The sequence below is a fragment of the Micromys minutus genome (assembly GCF_963924665.1).
Source record: "Micromys minutus genome assembly, chromosome: 4".
NCBI classification, from domain to species: Eukaryota; Metazoa; Chordata; class Mammalia; order Rodentia; family Muridae; genus Micromys; species Micromys minutus.
The window spans coordinates 85,519,873-85,539,459 of record NC_137973.1 but is presented as its reverse complement, the minus strand read 5'-3'; the positions used below and the strand labels follow the sequence as shown (position 1 = coordinate 85,539,459).

Here is a 19,587-nt window from a genome sequence, read left to right as displayed (position 1 = left end):
TAAAAAATGCAGATGACAGCAGATGCTGGTGAGGATGTGGAAAAAGAGGAATACTTCTCCATTGTTGGTGAGTTTGTAAACTGGTAGAACCACTCTGAAAATCAGTCTGGCGATTCCTCAGAAAATTGGACATAGTACTACCTGAAGACCCAGTTATTCCACTTCTGGGCATATACCCCAGTGAAGCTCCAACATACAACAAAGACACATGCACCACAATGTTCATAGCAGCCCTATCTATAATAGCCAGAAGCTGGAAAGAACCCAGAAGTCCTTCAGTAGATGAATGGATACAAAAATTGTGGTACACAATTTTTACACAATGGAGTACTACATAGCTATCAAAAACAATGACTTTATGAAATTCATAAGAAAATGGATGCATCTAGAGAATATCATCCTGAGTGAGATAACCCAGTCACAAAAGAACAGACATAATATGCAGTCACTGATAATTGGATACTAACCCCAGAAAGCTCTGAACACCCCAGAAACAACTCCCAGATTATATGAAGCCCAAGAAAAAACAAAGGCCAACAAAAAAAAAAAAAAAAATGAACGCCTCAGTCCTTCTTAGGGAATAAAATAAATCTATAGCACCCTCTCAGAGTGTGGTACACCTGGACCTCAAATCATTAATAATCCACGAGCTAAGATAATAGCCTGTGATAATTTTTGGTATTCACAGATCATTATGCTTAATATATATGCAACAACAAATCTGTTTTCATGTTACATTCTGTCCTATATGTATTTTATGCCTCTGGTAACTAGTGGGATTTCAATGCATGTTATCAAACCTCTAAAAGAATTAAGTACTAACAAAATTATTCATATAATGTTATGCTAAAATGCCTTTAAAACCTGTGAATATATCCCTCTTTATTTTTTAAATAAAGCAGTAAGGAATAGTAATAATAATAAAGAAAAGAACAAGACTTGCCTTGGTCATGGTGTCTCTTCACAGCAATAAAGCCCTAATAAAGATAGAAGGGAAACACTGGGCCTTAATATGGTTCAGAAGAGGTCACCTGGGAGTTCAAATGAACAAAAGACTGAATTAGACCACCCAACTTAGCCCCAAACCTGCCTCATATGCAATTCACAGGAAAATCGTGATTCACTTGCCTACATGTCATTTCTTTAGGGGAGCAGTGTTAATTAATTCAAGTCTTTCTTTAGCATGTCATAAGTTAGAAGCTGATGTAGAAAGGTGATTTATTTATTCCATTCTGTACATTTCTCCTTAGGTCTCATCCCAAATCATATTTGTTACATATTTGTTATGTAATGCCTACACATTAAATATTTGTAATAAAAATGCATATTTATTAAAATGTAGAAGGAAGTAGAGAGATGGCTCTGGTCTTTTCTATAAAACCAGACCTCTTAGAGAACTCCAAGTCTTCTTCTGTGGGTCATGACTATCGGTGACTGTTACACTCCCCAGCCCGATCCTTTCTGCCTTCTCAGCATATGCAGTTGATTAATACCCTGAGAGTTTTGTTTCAGCAGTCCTGGATACAGACTCCAGAGCAAGTGCCTCACAGTTTCCAAAGAATGTTCTCATACTGGAACTATTTAGCATTAACTCTATTGGCACTGTGGCTTAACTAAGCCTGTGGTGTAGCTCTATTCTGTGTGTGGTAAAGCATTCCAGTGCATCTCCATCTTCTTTTCTGCAGATGGCCCCAGCCACTGCCCTCATTACCAGTTCTGACAGCCAACAGCACAGTGCAATCCCAAGATGAGAATTAAGAACCAATGATTTAGAGGAGAGATTAAAAGATTCATTAACTTAAATTGATTTTTTAATCCAAGTCGTCTTTCTATTTGTACAAATGACTTGACCAAGGATTGCATTTTTCCCAAATGGGAAGTTGTCAAGAAAGTAATAAAAATTCTTTGAAGAAGAAGGGGGAAAAAATCTGAGAAAAAAATCCCATTTGGGGGGAGGCATTCCCCACTAAAGTTTCAAAGTAATGATGACTTTTAAAAACAGTGTTAATAATAGGCCCTCACCTTGATTAAACATTTATGCTCATAAGTTGATATATAATTAACTTACAAACATTATTGTCTCTCAGTCCTTATATTAGAGAGCTTTACTTCCTGGAGTGCCTTTCTTCTCTCCCAAGCCTGAGTTAGCTGAGCATCCCAAACAGTCTTACATGATGGAAGTATAAATGCTTGGTTCATCTCCGCACTTTTTCCGTCTTAGGGTTCACAAACTCCATGATTCAGGAACAAGATAGATGACAAATAAATGAAGGCTGGATAATAAGGCAAACAGTGATGGAACCCACACTGAGACTCAATGCTTCCAAAATATTAAGAATCATGTGGAGATTGGCAGGCTGTGTGAAGTGAACGCTTCCCTGCTCAGCCCCAGTTCAGATTTCTTCTCTGAGTCTCATTACAGTCCACCACAACATAAGAAGAAGGTAGTCGGGGACTATGGCTAGGTTGGTTTGTTAAGAAAACCATGTTGGTCAGAGTTAGTATACCCAAGTTCAACTCCCAGCCCTGGCTCAATCTAAACTTATGAAGGAGGCTCACTTTATGATCCCCGTGGCCATAGGGATATCTGAGAAGCAGTGTCTGAGACTGGAAAGCTTCAAGAAAATCACTTCAAGTGACACTTTCTGAGATCCAAGGCAGAACCAGGCTTAGGAGGAGATCACAGCGCAGACCAGCTGACCTACAGTAGCTAGCCCAGAGCTGACTGAGCCACAGTAGAAGAGTTCTGACTGGGCCTTTTCAGCACTACAGCATATCCAAGAAGATCAGAAAGGAAAGGCATTGTGATAGGAAATTATCTTATACTTGATCTAAGAGCGGTGCCTTCTGAATGGAGAGAGAGACGGTTTGTTTTTGTTTTATTTTTGGGTGAAGCAGAGAGAGCCAGTGTGTCCCAGTTAGGTTTAGTCCAGTTAACACAATTTAGAATCAAAAGCGGTGTCTGTGAGAAATTGTCTTGATTGGGGATTGGTGTGAGAAGGCCAAGTTGACTTTTGAGTGTGAGAAAGATAGCTGAGGGAGCTAGCAAGCACCATTGTACCATGGTTTCGACACCTGGATTTCTGCCAGGAGTTCCTCTGTAGGGTCCCTCAAAGACTGTGACTTAAAAGAGCAGTGAAACAAACCCTCTTCTCCCCGCATATTTTGGTTATGACAACAGAAAAGCAAATCAGAAGACTTTCTGAACTCTTCATGGTATTTATGTTTGCCTAAGCTTTAAACACTTAAGTTTCTTTTTTCTAAACCTTCATATGTATATATACGGTGACCTTAAAAAATTAACTTAGTTTGTAAGCAGGAGAAATTTATTTCTATTATTGAGTTTTGAAATACTGAGATTTAGTTCATAAATTATCTGTTTTGTAAAGATTCCTCTTTCCTGATACTTCATGTATCCATATGTAAAATATTATAGACATTGAGATTATGTATTCACTTCTTTATTTATGATTAGTTTATTTATTGAGGTAGAGACTGGCCTGAGCCTCCCAATTGGCACTGTAAGCATGCACCACCATGCCTGTTTTGAGTTTTTAATATAGGGTGGAACAGATAGAACTTTGTGTTTTAACTAACATCTGGGGGTTTGTGAATACACGAACTATCACATCCCCCTTTCATGTTCTGATCCAAGTTAGGCAGTACTGAGTTACTGTGTATGTCCCACAATGCCATTGTAGTAGAAAGAAGAGTTATGTAATTACAGCAAAATGTTCCACAATGCCATTGTATTAGAAAGAAGAGTTAAATACACAGCAAAATGTCTCACAATGCCACTGCAGTAAAAAGAAGAGTTATATTTACAGCAAAACTCCAGAGAATTGTGGTTTCTTCTGTTTGTTATATTCTCACCTTAGAAGAAAGGTTTCATCTTCCTTCTCAAAAGGAAAAAAGAATGCGGCACTCTTCCTGTGAGCTCATGACCTCCTCGGGTTTATGCTGGTTACTGAGAAGTCATGTTTGCAGGTTTGACACTTGGAAGATTGATACCACTGAGCAACCTTGTCACAGACCAGTCCTCTTTCCACCCTTTCTCGCTATGTGGCCAGGGCTGATTGGTGCTACTCCATTCTGCCATTTGGTTCAATGTCTCAGCCACCTGAGCCACTCTGCTTGCTGATGCAAGCTTTTCTCAGATGTCACACTTAGGCTTCTTTGAATACCCGAGCTTTGTATAACTAGGAAATCAACAGCATCCTGTGCACAGCCTCAACGTCTGCCGCTAGTGGAAAAAACACTCAAGTTGTGTCTCATTACAGGATAACCCGGAACTTATCACTTCACTGTTGCACAGCGGAGCAGATGTTCAGCAAGTGGGATATGGCGGCCTCACAGCCCTGCACATTGCTGCCATAGCTGGGCACCCAGCGGTGAGTCTTGCCTCCCTCATGTGAGAAGAGAAAAAAAGGTTAACCCCCTTTTCTAATTGTTTGCCATTGTGTGAGATGCCACTTTTCCAGATCCTAGAACTGATTCTTTTTTTCTAACCACTGGACACAATCATTTACTCTGATTGTGAAATTTAGCTGTGACATGTGATGTTCTGCTGAGTTCAATGCATCATATAGCAGTGTACTGGAGCCTTGGTTAATATAACGATATCTGGAGGGAAGAGGTGCTGTGCTGTGATTAAGAGCAAACACTTTGCATTCAGGCAGCATGGCTGCCCCAGCTTTCTTTTCTTTCTTCGAGGAAGTTACTGACTCTTGTGGCCTGCTTTCTTTATTTGGACAATACTAATAGAAGAATGAGGCTGTAGCTCGGGCGGTAATTTATCGCCTGACACATGCAAGATTCCAGCTTCCACTCCCAGAAAATAACTGTAGGTTTATGGCAGAGTTTAATTAAAGTTTCCACTCTAACCATTCTGATGATTGCTTCCGACAGAGTGAAGTGAGATGCAAGTCTGTTCTCTAATCTTTCCTCTTATATATCACTTGAAAAATCATTTATTAAGCACAGATGTACCTAATACAGTGTTCTAAGAGCTGGAGTGGTGGAGCCAAGACAGTAGGCAAAGTCTCCATTTCTGTGAAACACAGTTACAAAAAAGTCAGGCAATGAAGAGGAAGATCATATATAATCCGAGTCGTCAGCGAGTACTGTAGAACAATGAAATATGCACAGCTATGGAGAACTGGGTGTCACATACATGAGCTCTATGTGAGACACTCTGAAAGACCATGATGCTGAACCAAGGCCCAAGTGAAGTGAACACCCAGGCTGGAGACCTCGTCCTCACAAAGGCCCAGATGCCACAGGAACCACAGTAACCACAGTAACCATGGGGAGTTGGGCAGGGGTAAGGACTGCTGAATGTATCATCAGCAAGACTAAGTCCTGAGAAGGTATCAAATGGTGTCTTAACTTTATAAAGTATTACATTTTAGACAGTCCACCGTGAAAACATGTGGCTCACTTCACACACCCTTGTGTAAGACTATCCTTTAGGAAGCACATCATGTCTCCTGAGAGAACTTTCTTACAATTACAAAGCCGTTGAGCACAGACACTGTCTGGAATCCTGGTCATTGTACTCAAAGTCCCACCACTATTCTAAACAACAGGTCCAAACTCTCCTGAGACCTGCCAGCTTAGGAAGCTCATTGGAGTAATAAACAGTAGCTTCCACCTCCTTAGTAAAGTTATTTTTGACATTTGGTTGTCCTGAATCCAACAGTCTCTTTCTTCAGCAATACACAATCCCTCAAACAAGTGTGGACAGAGACACAACAAAAGTCATATGTAAAGTCCATAATTTGAGCCATGTCTCCTAATGATGCCACACCTTAGGTGCTCACTGTATCATGTTGGGAACAGAAGACTTTCCTTTATGTTATTCTTTCTCATTACTATAAAATCAACCCACTACAGAATTGATACAGATATCCAGATAGTGTTGTAAATGTTTACTGTCAGTCTGATCCATTTATGTGGAAAGACAAAAATCTCTGAAAATTTACTTAAAAGTGTTTTCTTCTTGCCCATCGAAAGTATAAAAGTTCAACTAGAGCCATAAACATTAAGAAGTCCTAGTGGGGAAATAGCTGCCACACCCCTCTGAAGGATGCTGATGTGTTTGCAAGTGCTGTTGAGCAAGCTAGTCTCCTCAGCAACTTCCAGTGGCCCTGCTTTCCAATGAGACAGACGGATCATTGATTTCCCCTGCTCAGGGCAAACTCTAATAAAACAATTCAGATAGGTCCCTGTCAGTGCTGATTTCTTAGTGCGTCAACCAGTTTCCCTCCTTACCTAGAGTACAAAACTTAACACCTCCTAGAACCAGTGACCAGTACATGAAACGGGTCTGGGCTCAGCATCCTTTGTTCTATTCTCACAGAGCATACAAATTAAGTCACTGGACAGATCAGAAAAATAATGGGGTAAAATGCTATCTGCCCCCCAAGAAAAAGTCCACCACACAAAGCAATCAACCCAAATCACCATATTCAACTGTAAATGTTTGATCTGAAGAGATGGCTCAGTAGCCAAGCACTGAGAGCTGAAGTTCATTCCTAGCAGCCACATCCGGAAAGTCACAAACACCTGTAACTCAAGCTCCAGGCCACTGAACACATGTACCACAGTCACAGACACACATAAATAAAAGTAAAAGGTATACATTTTTTAAAATGTAGTTTCATGACTCATTCACTTCAGAACTAACAGTCACAGCAGATATTTTCAATATATTCTGTCCTCAGACTGAACGGGGAGAAGTCAGCTGCTCCAGCCAGTTAGTTTTGTGCAGAGTTGTCAGTGGAATTCTGAAGTATCTATGGATCAGCCCCTCCTTTGTGTGGTCTCCTTGCCTGAGGCTTTAGTTAGCCAAAATCCACTTTGTTCTGGAAGGATTATATGGGAAATTCTAGAAATGATTCCCAAGGTTAGGCCAAGTTTTAATATGCCACGTTGCTGTAACTGGTCTATCTCATTATCTAACCATGCACGGCAGGACACTTAGTTTATAAAAGGGAATGAACCCCATCGTAGGCATGGGTATCTAAGAGGGCAATGTGCACCAGCCTCATTACTGCCGATGGGAATCACAGAACTCACACTCAGTGAATCGGACAAGCTACTGTTTACAGCTGTCATTAACAGGCGTTTGCTTTCACTGCATGGTTTTAACGCCGTGAGTGCAGAAATGAAAGTTGGGATCATAACAATATCGGAAAGTTATTTTAGGCTCCAGTACTAAAGGGAAGGATTAACTCAAAGAGGATCCCTGAATAAGAGGAAAGATTACTGGTCCCTCATGTGAGAGAAAGCAGGAAGAGAGTGGGGTCCCAGCACCTAGGAAAGCCAATGGGGTAAAACTTTGGACATGGGGTGACATGTACACTTTTCTTAACTAAGCCAAGTACGGGGCATACTCACTGCTCTATTTAACTCTTGGGGTACAGGGCAGGGCAACACCAGTGAATGAGAGGCAGATGCCTTTTGTTAGTAGGGAAGCCCTTTGTCACCCACATTTCCTGTGAAACAGTGCATGATGCTGACTAGGACAGGACTCTGTCTCCACATACCAAATCCAAAGTCCTCCATTAGTGTCTCTGGTGTGTTTGTCCTTCTGTAACCGTGAATTCTTTTAAACAGCTTTACGATGAAATTTCTATTCACGTAGGCAGTTGTCTACTTCAGGGTGGAAGATCAAACAGGCTACGGGTCCTCAGATACGCAGAATAGAAGCTGAGGATCAGACGTGGATTTGTAATGCTGTAAGAAGGAGGGGGGAAACTTAGGCTATATTTGGCTCCAATGTTTTCTGATTTATCCATCTATCAATTCATATGGAAACCTTGATTTGTAAAAGACCCAAACAACCAATCAACCTGCATTGAATCCTCTTCTTTTTGGGTACACATATACACATATACCATACAGTTTCTTGTGCATGGAAAACTGGAGAAGTTTAGGCTTGCTCTTTCTCTGTTGTTGATGTAATGTGATATTTGCTCTCCTCTGAGAATAACTAATGTTAACCTCACTTTATACAGTGAAGAGACTAAGTAAGGCCTAGAAAGTTGACTTATGAGCACTGTATAGGGCATTCAGATAATGAAGGAATTGATCAGATGAGACTCTGCCCTGGTCACTGTTAAACCACAGCTCAAAGTTTTTCTAAGGGAAACAAGAAATAATTTATTCTGGAGCCACTTTGAATGACCATGACACATGAAAAGAGAGATATAGGTTACCCCAAATTCCACATTCCAATCAATAAATAATTACATGATGTTTTATAGCTTTAGAGAACAAAGAAGGTCATAAATCAAGGTGATTTTAAAACACGTTTGTGGGTACACCAGAGAGGTTGGTATAGTGAGTTTGTGGGAGTTATTTATTCTAGGCCTGAGATGCTACCTGATGACACTCCTGAAATCCTGCTAAGCTAATAGCTTCCAAGAAAGTGTTTCTGAATATATGGGTTGTGGCCCCTTTGTCACCTAAGACTATTGGAAAACAAAGATATTTATATCATAATTCACAACAGGAGAAAAATTACAGTTAAAATGTATCCAAAAAATAATCTTATGTTTGGGGTCATCACAACATGAGGAACAGTATTAAAGGGGCACAGCATTAGGAAGGTTGAAAACATCGCTCTGAGAGATTTTTAGAAAATGGTAGTCCATAGAGAGAATGGGACACATGCACACAGACACATAGAGTCAGTCATAGCCACAGACACACAGACACAGACAGATCACATCAAAACATCATGTGTGCATACACAGAAACATACATGAATACTTACAGGGATGCAGACACAGATAAGCATAGAACACACACACACACACACACACACACACACACACGCATACAAACATACATGCAGAGATATTCAGAACCAGACATACAGATACACAGATGCATAGACACACCAACACACACCAAACACACAGACTGCTCTGTGCCTAATGGCTTAGATCTGTGGAGCACGGCCAAACCTGTTTCCCTACAGTTCTTTCTGCAGCTGCCAGTACGTAAAGCAGCCATCAGCATCCGTGGATTCCTTTGCAATAGCAAAGGAAAAGCAGACAGCGGCCAGGATGACTCAACAATGTGGAGATGGGTGTTTCATTTTCACAGACAGGTATACATACAGAGAGAGCACGTGCAGGTGAGACAGCCTCGTGGGAGGCATTCTCCCCAGTCTGTCCCCCTGTCTGTTGTGAACACTTTCAGTAGAGAGCTTTGTTTACCAAAAAGCTAGCTAGCTTGCAAGGCTCCCCGCATTGTTTCTTTTGTAATGGCTTTAGTTTTCTCCCCAGAGGCATAGACAAGAGGATGCTACAATTACAACGTGTGTCGGCCTCTCTATCTTGGTCATATATTCTCTTCTTTTCTCTGATGAATTTATAACAAAATAGAGCCATAGCTGCCTCCAGTATCTTGTGAACTTTATTAAGTCCCAACAAATTACAACAAAACAATTAAGAATTTACACACGGAGGTGATGCTTGTCAGGTTTGATCTGGATGGGCCATGAGCACCTGCAGCAGCCTCTTCCTCTTCCACAGGTCCTCACAATCTAGGAGAGCAGCAACCACCACATGTTCACTTCCCTGAAGGAAGCTTACCGGACTCAACTGCCGTGCAGGAATGAGGGAAACATTGACTACAAACAGTGCTCTTCCCCCTCTGAGACCCATAAGAAGGAACTCCTACTTCATTGCATGGGACTGAACTCTCTTCTGAGCCCCAACCACGTTTTGTTAACACAGCATTAACAACAACCAATAACATCTCAAAATCTCTTACTTTAAAGAGCATTCTGCCTTGACTCCCTTGAATCCCAACCCAAGACCTTCCAATAACCTTGCACTAAATATATAAACTTACGTCTCCTCAGTCCTCCTCAGGTCCTTCTGCTTTGTCAGTCACAACAAACAAAGAAAACCCAAAGCACAGAGGAATCTGGCAAAGTCATCCAGGATGGTAAAATTGGTGACCAGAAAAGCTGGTGCACGCATGGAGGCTGCTTTCCTTTCTGCAGTCCAAATATGGCTGTATCCTCTCACCCGATAAGAATGGAAGCCTGGACCATGAGAGATGGAAGGGTAACGGATGTCAGGGAAACACTGTGAAAGTCTGAATCTTCACAACAAAGGCATAATGGCATCCTGTTGCCTCTTCAAGTTTGTGATACATCTCTGACTATGCGTTAACAGATTTAATGAGTCTATCGTGGAAAATCACTGCACACAAGTCATTTGGCTTTAGCATGGTCACAGAGCTGGACAGACATCTTCACACTCTAATTCCAAAACATGATCATCCCTCTGGAAGCAAGACCTATACCCCTCAACAGTAGGTTTGTCCTACTGACCTTCCCAACCTAGGTATTCCCAGAACATCCAAATTCATAAAGCACTACCCTAGAATTTATTGGGATACACAAAATGTAAAACACACATCAGACTGAATGAGCAGTTGAAAAGAAGACCTTTAATTGCCAAGCCACATCTTTAGGTCCTGGTTTGTTCCAGGACCTATTGCTTGGTTTTCAGGAGGTATTTTACCACTGTAGTTATTATGGTCACACCTCTGCACAGTTGCCTCTGTGACCTCAGTCTGTCTCCTCATCATCAAAGAACAATGAGCAGTGAATTAAAGCTTACCTAATAAATGAAGCTCGCTAATAATCACATTTACGCACTATCATGTGCTCAGTATACAGTTTTACATGCAGTCCTGTTTTAGAATATGAGGGGCTAATGCTTCAAGGAACAAGTTTGAGGTACCCACTGCTCAGCCATCTCAAATACCAAACTCCTTCTTACATGAGGCGTGTGAGAAGAGGTTAAATCATCAGTTTCTCTCACACAGATACCAGGATATACCCAGATATTGTTATTTTATGGAGTGCTATTATTATTGACTGGAAATTCTCTCACAACACTTTTCAGACAAAAAAAAAAAAAAAAATACACCTCAAATTACTCCCTTTAATTTGATTCCTCGGGGACTCAATAATTCAGGTAGAGACAAGTATGGGCAGCATGCTCTAGTCCAGCATACAACATATTACCATGAGCCAGAATTACTTGCATATATGTGTGCCTTGAGCTACCACTCACTCATGATGAGCCTGACATCTGTGTGCCACGTGGTTAGTTTATGAAGCTAAACCTTTATTAGACATACAGTCTTATATAGCTAAGACCCAGTTGAGGAACTACATCTTCAGAGGCATTCAAAAGTGGTTTTCTCTCAAGTTGAAAGGTTTGTGTCCCAGTTACTGTGTTTCATGTTGCAGCAGCTTCTTTTACTGAAGACAGAGCCTATGTCTCACTGTCTAGGCTTCTGGTCTGGAGACTGAGAAAGGATAATAGGTCATTCCTCATAATCAGCTTGTTTTACACTCCCATAGGCAAAGCTTCAAGCATGTATCATCTGTAAGACACCAAAAAGAGCCCTAGCATTCGCTCAGACCGTTGACATAGCCTGCGTTAGCTACTATTAGACAGTAAGTATTGCTTTGGGCGTGAGGTAGATAGAAGGACACAAGCCAGAAAAGCTTTATGGGCTAATAAAAATGTAAATTAGATGATAATCAGCTTTCTACCCTGGAATGTGACAAAAGAGGCATTACCTGAGAAATTAGATTCAAAGATTATTCCTAATCAAATCAGCCCAGAATGAGACAGCCTTGTAACCAGTTAATGTCTTGTGAAAATCTGCTTCTCTCCCAATTTTGCTAGGTACTAATATTTATTCAAACATTCTCAGTCTTCTATACATCCCACAAACACATATGATACATGCACACATATGTATCCTCACACATAAACAGGTATGTATGTGTGCAGGTGTACACACACATACATATATATGATATGCATATAAACATGCATAAACACACATGCATACATGTTCACACTCACACATATGCATCCACATGTATGCACATGTATATGGACACACACATATACATGCACACAGTATATGATATATCAGCCAAATGGAAATAATACTGCTGCACCTTTTAGCTGTTGATAGGATACTGTCATGCAACTGAATGTATTACAACTAGGATTTCAACAGCCCTTTAAAAATAAAGGACTGCCTGCATTTTTGTCAAGTCACATTACTAGAATACCAGAAAGTTATTGTTTTGCGGGTGTAGAAACAAACATTCTTCCTCTTGATCCTGAAACCACAGGCAGGTTAGTACTTGCTCCCAGTCTGATCTATGGATGTGCAGTGAGTACTATCCCACTCTCTTCAGAAATTACTCAACCTGGGATGGTTTTTAGGGAGTCCATGATGCAGCACCAGGGCCTCTTCAGAACATCATGTGACTTGATCTCCATAGCACTCTCTGGGAATCTCTAACAGCCTTCAGAAACATGCTGGGATTGAGATGGAAGAGCCCAGTGACTGGCTCTCCACAGTTGTCATCTCTAATAGCATCTCTTCCAATGTGTTCCCCAGAAGCATGTGTTACCACTACTTCCTGGTGTTTGTTCTTGCACAATTGTGTATCATATATATATATATATATATATATATATATATAGATATATATATATATATATATATGTATGTATGTATATATATGTATATATGTATATATGTATATATATATTTTACAAAGCACACATGCTCTCCAGAAGGAGCACACACCTCTGGAGCTGCTGTGAAAAGCAGTTCTGTGGGATTTTATAGCATATAAAATCAAAATCTTGCTACTTTTTCTTTTCCTCATGTATTCAAGGTTGCTGGACTCTCACTCTCTTAAGTCTGAAGCAAACAATCCAAAATTGCTAGAGTTCCACACTCTGAACTCATCAATATAAGACCCTCCTGAAAAGATATATATTAAGCCATACAGGATATTTGGTAAAATTTAGCAAAATAAAGGTAACGTTTCCCAGAACTACCTTAAGTGTTCTCTTTTCTCTGCTGTCACAACAATATTCTGCAGCAGGAGATGACCTGGATCTCCCTGGTTCTTCAGGCCTATGTATGAAATGCTTACACTCCACTGAATCCTAACCCCCACCCCCACCCCACTCCCAGAAAACATTTAAGTTTTATCAGGCAAGATGTTGGGAAAGACACTTCCTGCCTGACAGAGTCTTGCCAACTCCACCTCCCAGGATGGATAATTCAGAACCTCTTCCCGTAAAGGTAGAAGTCATTGTGTTTTTTATTCCACCAGACATGCTGTGACAGACATTAACTGTTCCCATTTTAGTGTGCTCTGCCTTTATCATGATGGAGTCTCTATGCTTTGCCTTCTAAGTTTCCCTGAAGCCAAGGTGGAAATCTGTATTCATTATACCTCCACGTCTCCCGACCCTGAAGTATCTCTGTCTGTTAATCAACCAGAGGATTTTAGGTACTTTTCTGTGAGCAGTTAAGATAGCCTGTCTCAGAAGCATGCCTTGATTTGGTCATTTGTTACACATATTTTTTAGTATATTAACAACATGTTTAAAAAGTCTTCATAGACATTAAAGATGCATGGAATATGCTTTGTGTGCATTTAGATTGTTATTTTTGTTGTTGTTGTTGTTGTTTTTCCTTTTCTGAAACAAGGTCCCTACTAGGTAGCTCAGGCAAGCCTTGAACCTGTGATCTTCTATCTCAGCCTCCTTGGTGCTGGGGATTATGGGCATTTACTACTCTGCCTTGCTCTACATAGATTTTTAATAAGTGTTTGCTAACTGACTAAACTTATGAATACTGAAGTGTTTCAGAAATTATACAGAATAAGGAAAATTACTTGTCTCTTTCTTAAAGGCAGCATGGATAGATTATAATGACACTGTTCATGAAGAAACGAGGGTATAAAATCACAAGAAATTTTCATAAATGCCTTCATACATATTAATCTTTATAAACCACAAAATTCAAGTTACTATCACAGGATGTACAAAGAAGATATTCGAGTGACATTCAGAATGGAACAATGGGAATCCCACATATTCATTCCCTCATGCAAATATCAACTTCAACAAGCAATCGTAAAAGAAAATACCTTCTCAAAATCTTAGGACTCCAGGAGAGATGCTATCACATCAGAGTAGATTGCTGAAATAAAAGAAAGAGTACTGAAGAAGTTAGGAAGGACAATTGTACACAGTGGGGAGGGTTATCCCACTCCAGCGCCCAGGCCCAGTTAGTACAATATTGACACCCATGTCTAAGTGGAAGATGGAGGCAGCCTCCTCTTCACAATACATCCCAGTGAGCTCAGCAAATGGCCTAAGTCCCAGCTTCTTAACCTGCCCGAGGGCCAGGCTGTCCTCCCCAACTCTAGGGTCAACTCCAAGGGCCAGATAAAGATTAAGAAAGAGATGGACATCACTGACAACATCTCTGTCCCCTTTAGCGGGATTTCCAACTTGGACCTATATACTAAGTTTCTAAACAAGCTGAAGACATAGGCGGGCTCCTGTGGGTCCAGAATCTGGCTGGCTTTTGGAAATCTAAATTCAAAGACTCCTTCACCATTATAGAGCAGGACATTAGACCTGCTCACGTACACCAAACATCTAATCCTATCCCAGTTGACTCGGCTTTCAGACTTGACTCTGAAACCAAGACATGATATGGACACTTCAAGACTCAGGTACCAAGTCCATCTACCCACTGACCTAAAAAAGTAGTTGCCCATTTAAAACCAGCAGAAATCCCCTCTGTAACAGCACAAGATAGTTGGTCATCCTAGAATCCTTGGACAAGATGATTGGTACAGAACTTCATTCTACATTCCAGAAGAGATACTTTTTCTACAAATGCACAAGTATCAACACAAAAGCACAAGGACCACAGGTGCTCATGGACTGTGATGCTGGAAAAGCAACAAGGTTTCCATTCCAGACACTAAAGAAATGAATATCTACACAATGCCTGATAAAGACTTCAAAATCACCTTAAAGAAACTCTGTGAATCCCAACAGGAAAGAGCTGAACAACAGGCAGATGTGGAAAACAAAGACTAAAGTCAAAATATAAAATGCTCAGCCTGGAGAGCCAAGAGCCAAATGGAAATAAAGGGACACAGGTACAAAAACAAGCAACTTTGCAGATCTTCAGCTGCTGATGTGAGCAAGCAGATCCTTTAAGTTCAAAGACAAGTCATCAGGAACCACCTAAACAGAGAGATACAAGAAAGGAAAAGGAAAAGAATGAACAGAGACAAATGAATAGAGAAGAAAACCCAGAGGTCTTTAACAGTGCTAGGGCACACACACAAACTTGCATTGAAGTTCTAAAAGAAAGAAAAAGATAAAAGCAGCCTATTTACAGAAATAATGGCAGAAAACAAAACCTTCTAATCTGAAGAGATAAAACAGTATTCTTATCCAGAAAAGCATGTCAAACAGACAGAGATGCTATTTATCACCAAACACTCAGTCATCAAGAGGAAGAATGCTGATAACCCTGACAGGAAAGCAATGTACCCCAAATAGGCCACCATACCGTGCTACCTAAACAAAGGTTCTGTGAACACAAGGAGGGAAGAGATGGCTCCATCAATGCACAATACTGAGAAAACCGACTCCTTACACAAAGAAGAATAGAGCCAGATCCTTAAAAACATCAGACAGGGCAACTGGAGGTCTAGCGTAGGAGTTTAGAGCATTTGATGCTCTTCCTGAAGATGTGTTTTGTTTCTACCACTCCTGTAGGTGGAGGCTCATAATCAGGTAATGGTGGCTCCAGGGAAACCAGGTCCCTGGCCTCTGCTAGCACCTGAATTTCTGCACACATGCCAGAATGCTGTTATGCCCACCTACACATCATTAAAAATAATAAAGCAAATCTCCAAAAATTGAGCAGTGGTGGTAGACACCTTTGATCCCAGCACTTGGGAGGCAGATGCAGTTGAATCTTTTGAGCCAGTTTCAGGACAGCCAGAGAAATATAGAAAAATATTGTTCTGAAAAACAAAACAAAACAAAAACAAAACCAGAACACCTACGCAATCAAATAGTAAAAATCAATTCAAAATAGACAAGACTTAAAACTTTAAGACCCAGAACCGAAAAACTACTAGAAAACACAGTTAAAATATTTTACATTTATTTATTTGTTTGTTTTGCAGATTTTTTTTGAGACTGGATTTCTCTGTTTCCAGGTGTGCTGTAGACCAGGCTAGCCTCTACCTCAAAGAAGTCTGCCTGCCTCTGTCTCCTGAGTGCTGAGATTAAAGTGGGCACCTCCCAGCTAATAAAATCCTAATGTTGAGATAGATAATGATTGTTTTCATTATAGTCCCAAAGTCAAAGAAACAGACTCGAAAGTAAAATTTTAAATTAGACCTATTGAAATTATTCAAGAGGAAGATGGAATTCTTCTGCACAGGAGAAGAAATTTCCCAGCCATATATCTGAAAAGCAAACATTCAACATTCACAAGGAACTCAACAACTTCTCCAAGAGCTTTTAGATAGACACACCAATTTAAAACTAAGTCAAAGACTCAAATAGTTATCTTTTTAAAAGAAGAAATATAGATGTGTATGTGTGCAACCAATGTCAAGGATACAAATTAGTTCAATTTCAATAAAGGCCTAAAGCATTTTTAAAGATCTAATGAGCATTTTTATTGAGTAATAAGGAAAAGGACAGGTTAGTGATGGAGGAGCAGATGAGAAGCTCACAACTGCATTTCTCCACATGCAATATTTAACCAGAACTCAGGAAAACCTTATGTGTGTGTGTGTGCGTGTGTGTGTGTGCGTGTGTGTGTGTGTGTGTGTAGTTCATACATATATGAATAGTTAGAGAATAGTTAAATAGGGTAAAGAAATTATCTTAGGCAGGGTTTCTATTCCTATACAAACATCATGACCAAGTTGGCATCATGGCAAGTTGGGGAGGAAAGGGGTTTATTCAGCTTACACTTCCACATGCTGTTCATCACCAGAGGAAGTCAGGACTGGAACTCACACAGTGCAGGAACTTTGAGGCAGGAGCTGATGCAGAAGCCATGAAGGGATGTTGCTACTGGCTTGAATTCCCTGCCTTGATCAACCTGCTTTCTCATGGAATCCAGGACTACCAGCCTAGGGATGGCACTACCCATAATGCGCCCTCCAACCATTGATCACTAATTTTAAAAATGCCAAAACAGCTGGATCTCATGAGGCATTTTCTCAATTGAGGCTTCTTTTTCTGTGAAAACTCCAGGTTGTGTCAAGATGACACACAAAACCAGCCAGTACAGAAATAGAAAGGGACCTAGAAAATTCGAACTTTAACAACTGAGTTTTTAGAGTCTTCTAAAAGTTTTAAAGTATGGCCTAGGAATGCCCCTAAATTCTCTGCTTAAAATCTGCCCTGTTCCCTCTCCTCCTCTGATGTACATTTGACCCATTTAAAATAGGAGAAGGAGATTTGACTTCATCTAATGATAGATTTTTTCCCTTAAAATTCAGAGCGTTTGAATTCATTGACCTCAAAGCCAGACGTCTGCCGTGCCATGGGGCATCATTCATCTTGGAGGTCTGCATGGATCTCTCTGTGGCTTGGCAGGATTTTCTCATCTCCATTCTAATCAATAGTCTTGTCTCTAGTCTAACATGAGAGTCTATCTCTCTGGTAAAACATTCTGTTCTGGATTTGTAGGGCTATGCAGCCTTCTTACTACCAGCCTGGTAACCATTGTAAACTGCCACAGTAGATAGGGTTCTTGAAATTATTTATGAAAGTTCCATTCTTTAATAACTCTATACTTATAGAATAACATTAAATCAATCTAATCTCTCTGGAAAACTTATATCTTTTGAGTTAATACTTTGCTCGACTGAACACAGATTAACCCTCAGATTAATGGTACTGAGAATAGTATATATGTGCCGTTCCAACATGGAAGAGTCACTGATCTTGAAAAGAGGGTACACCATAAAAAGGATGATAACACAGTATTCTGAAAATCTAGACCCTAGCTCTGAAATTAGATCGCAGTGCAAGCCTCCAGATTTTTTTTTACATTTCATGTCTTATTTTCTTCTAAAACCTACTTTAAACTTTTCTAGGCATTGCCAGAAAAGGAAGATGTTACTGTGATTCAAGCAAAGAACACCCCACCACCTCAAATGGCTAAGCTCTCTGAGCTCCTGACACACAAGAGCCCAGAGATGTGTTTATGGCACTTTTTTTTCTTGACACAGTTTCCAATTTTAAATTCCTTATCTTTCTGGAATAGTTGACTTCTGACTCTGAAATCAATGTCAGCAATATCTCAGAGCAAGCATTATTAACATACCAATACTGGGTTTTAGTTACTTACAAATGTGAGGAAATGTCAGAGAGACATAAAATGCTTTGTTAGCTAAACTAGGTGAAAACCTAGCAATTTCCTTACCTCCAGTAGAGGCTGAATCCTTTTGTTTTTTTCTTTTAACCTCCTTACATGAATCAAAATGCTTTCTTCAATATGATTCCAAGAAAAAACAAAATTTCTTGGCATTTCCCATGTTGACTTCAAATAACATTGATTCCAATAATAAACCCAGCACACCACAGTCATGTGGGCCAGTGGAGTACAATCAAGAGCTCAGCCCAGATACTTAAAGACATCTGACTTGTGACAAACTTGTCTAAAGCTCAGCTGGAAAAGATGGCCTCTTTTAACAAATAGTGCTGACAAAACCAGTTTCCACGTGTATAAGGATGAAATGAAGCCCTAGTCTCTTTCATTCTAAATGAAAAAGTCATTCAGAATTGATCTAAGACTTAATTTAAGTCCAGGAACTCTGAAAGGGCTCAAGAAAAAAAAAAGTCCAAGCTACAGGAGTGGAAAGGATTTTCCTACAAGGAATATAATACTTCAGGAAATAAAACCAACAATTGACTGGTAGGATTACTTAAAATTAAAAAGTTTCTGTGAAACAAAAGAAATTGCTGAGGAAAGGGGCAACCTACAGGACAAGCAGGAATCTGCCCGCTACATATCTGAGAGAGGACTAATATCTAGACAATTCGAAGACCTTCAAACATTAAAAATCAAAACAGCAATCATGCTGATAAACATGCATAAAACAAACAGTTCTGAAGAGATGAAATCCAAACCACCGACAAACACGTGAAGCTGTGCCGACATGTGCATTCATCACAGGAATGCTCCACCACATCTCTCCGCAGTCCAAGCGCTACACATGGAGAATAGGGAAAGGTCAGAGCAATGGTTCAGTGGTTAAGAATCCTTGCTGATTTTCCAGACGAGGGCCCTGAGTTTGCTGCCCAGCATTCACATCAGTCAACCCACAGGCTCCTGTGCAACTAGTTCCTGGATGATCTGATGACCTGCCATGCCTCTGAGGGCATGCCCACATGTTGCTAGTGGTGTTGCTGGCATCTCGGATGCCTACTAGACTCATACACAACAGAACAGTCGCTGGTTTCCATTTCATTTCTTCTTTGCCACTTGGAACCTTGACTTGATACTGCTGCACTGCTAAACGTCTTGGAAGTCACTAGATATCCTTGTTTTGTTGTTGTTGTTGTTGGGTTTTTTGTTTTGTTTGTTTTCCTACAACTAGTGTAATTCCACTAAGGTCAGAGAGTCAAGCTTGCACTTCACAGACAATGAACTTCA

At 40.3% G+C, this 19,587-nt stretch overlaps 1 protein-coding gene across 1 annotated transcript in view; it reads left to right on the top strand.

Moving 5' to 3' along the window:
• LOC308420419 (serine/threonine-protein kinase TNNI3K) overlaps positions 1-19,587 on the top strand; it is a gene marked incomplete at both ends in the record, with an annotated part of 262,391 nt that overhangs the window by 24,435 nt on the left and 218,369 nt on the right. The window contains one exon of the mRNA XM_080916430.1: positions 4,281-4,391. Within this exon, the coding sequence (XP_080772556.1) occupies positions 4,281-4,391 (111 nt within the window). The remainder of the gene's footprint in view (positions 1-4,280; positions 4,392-19,587) is intronic.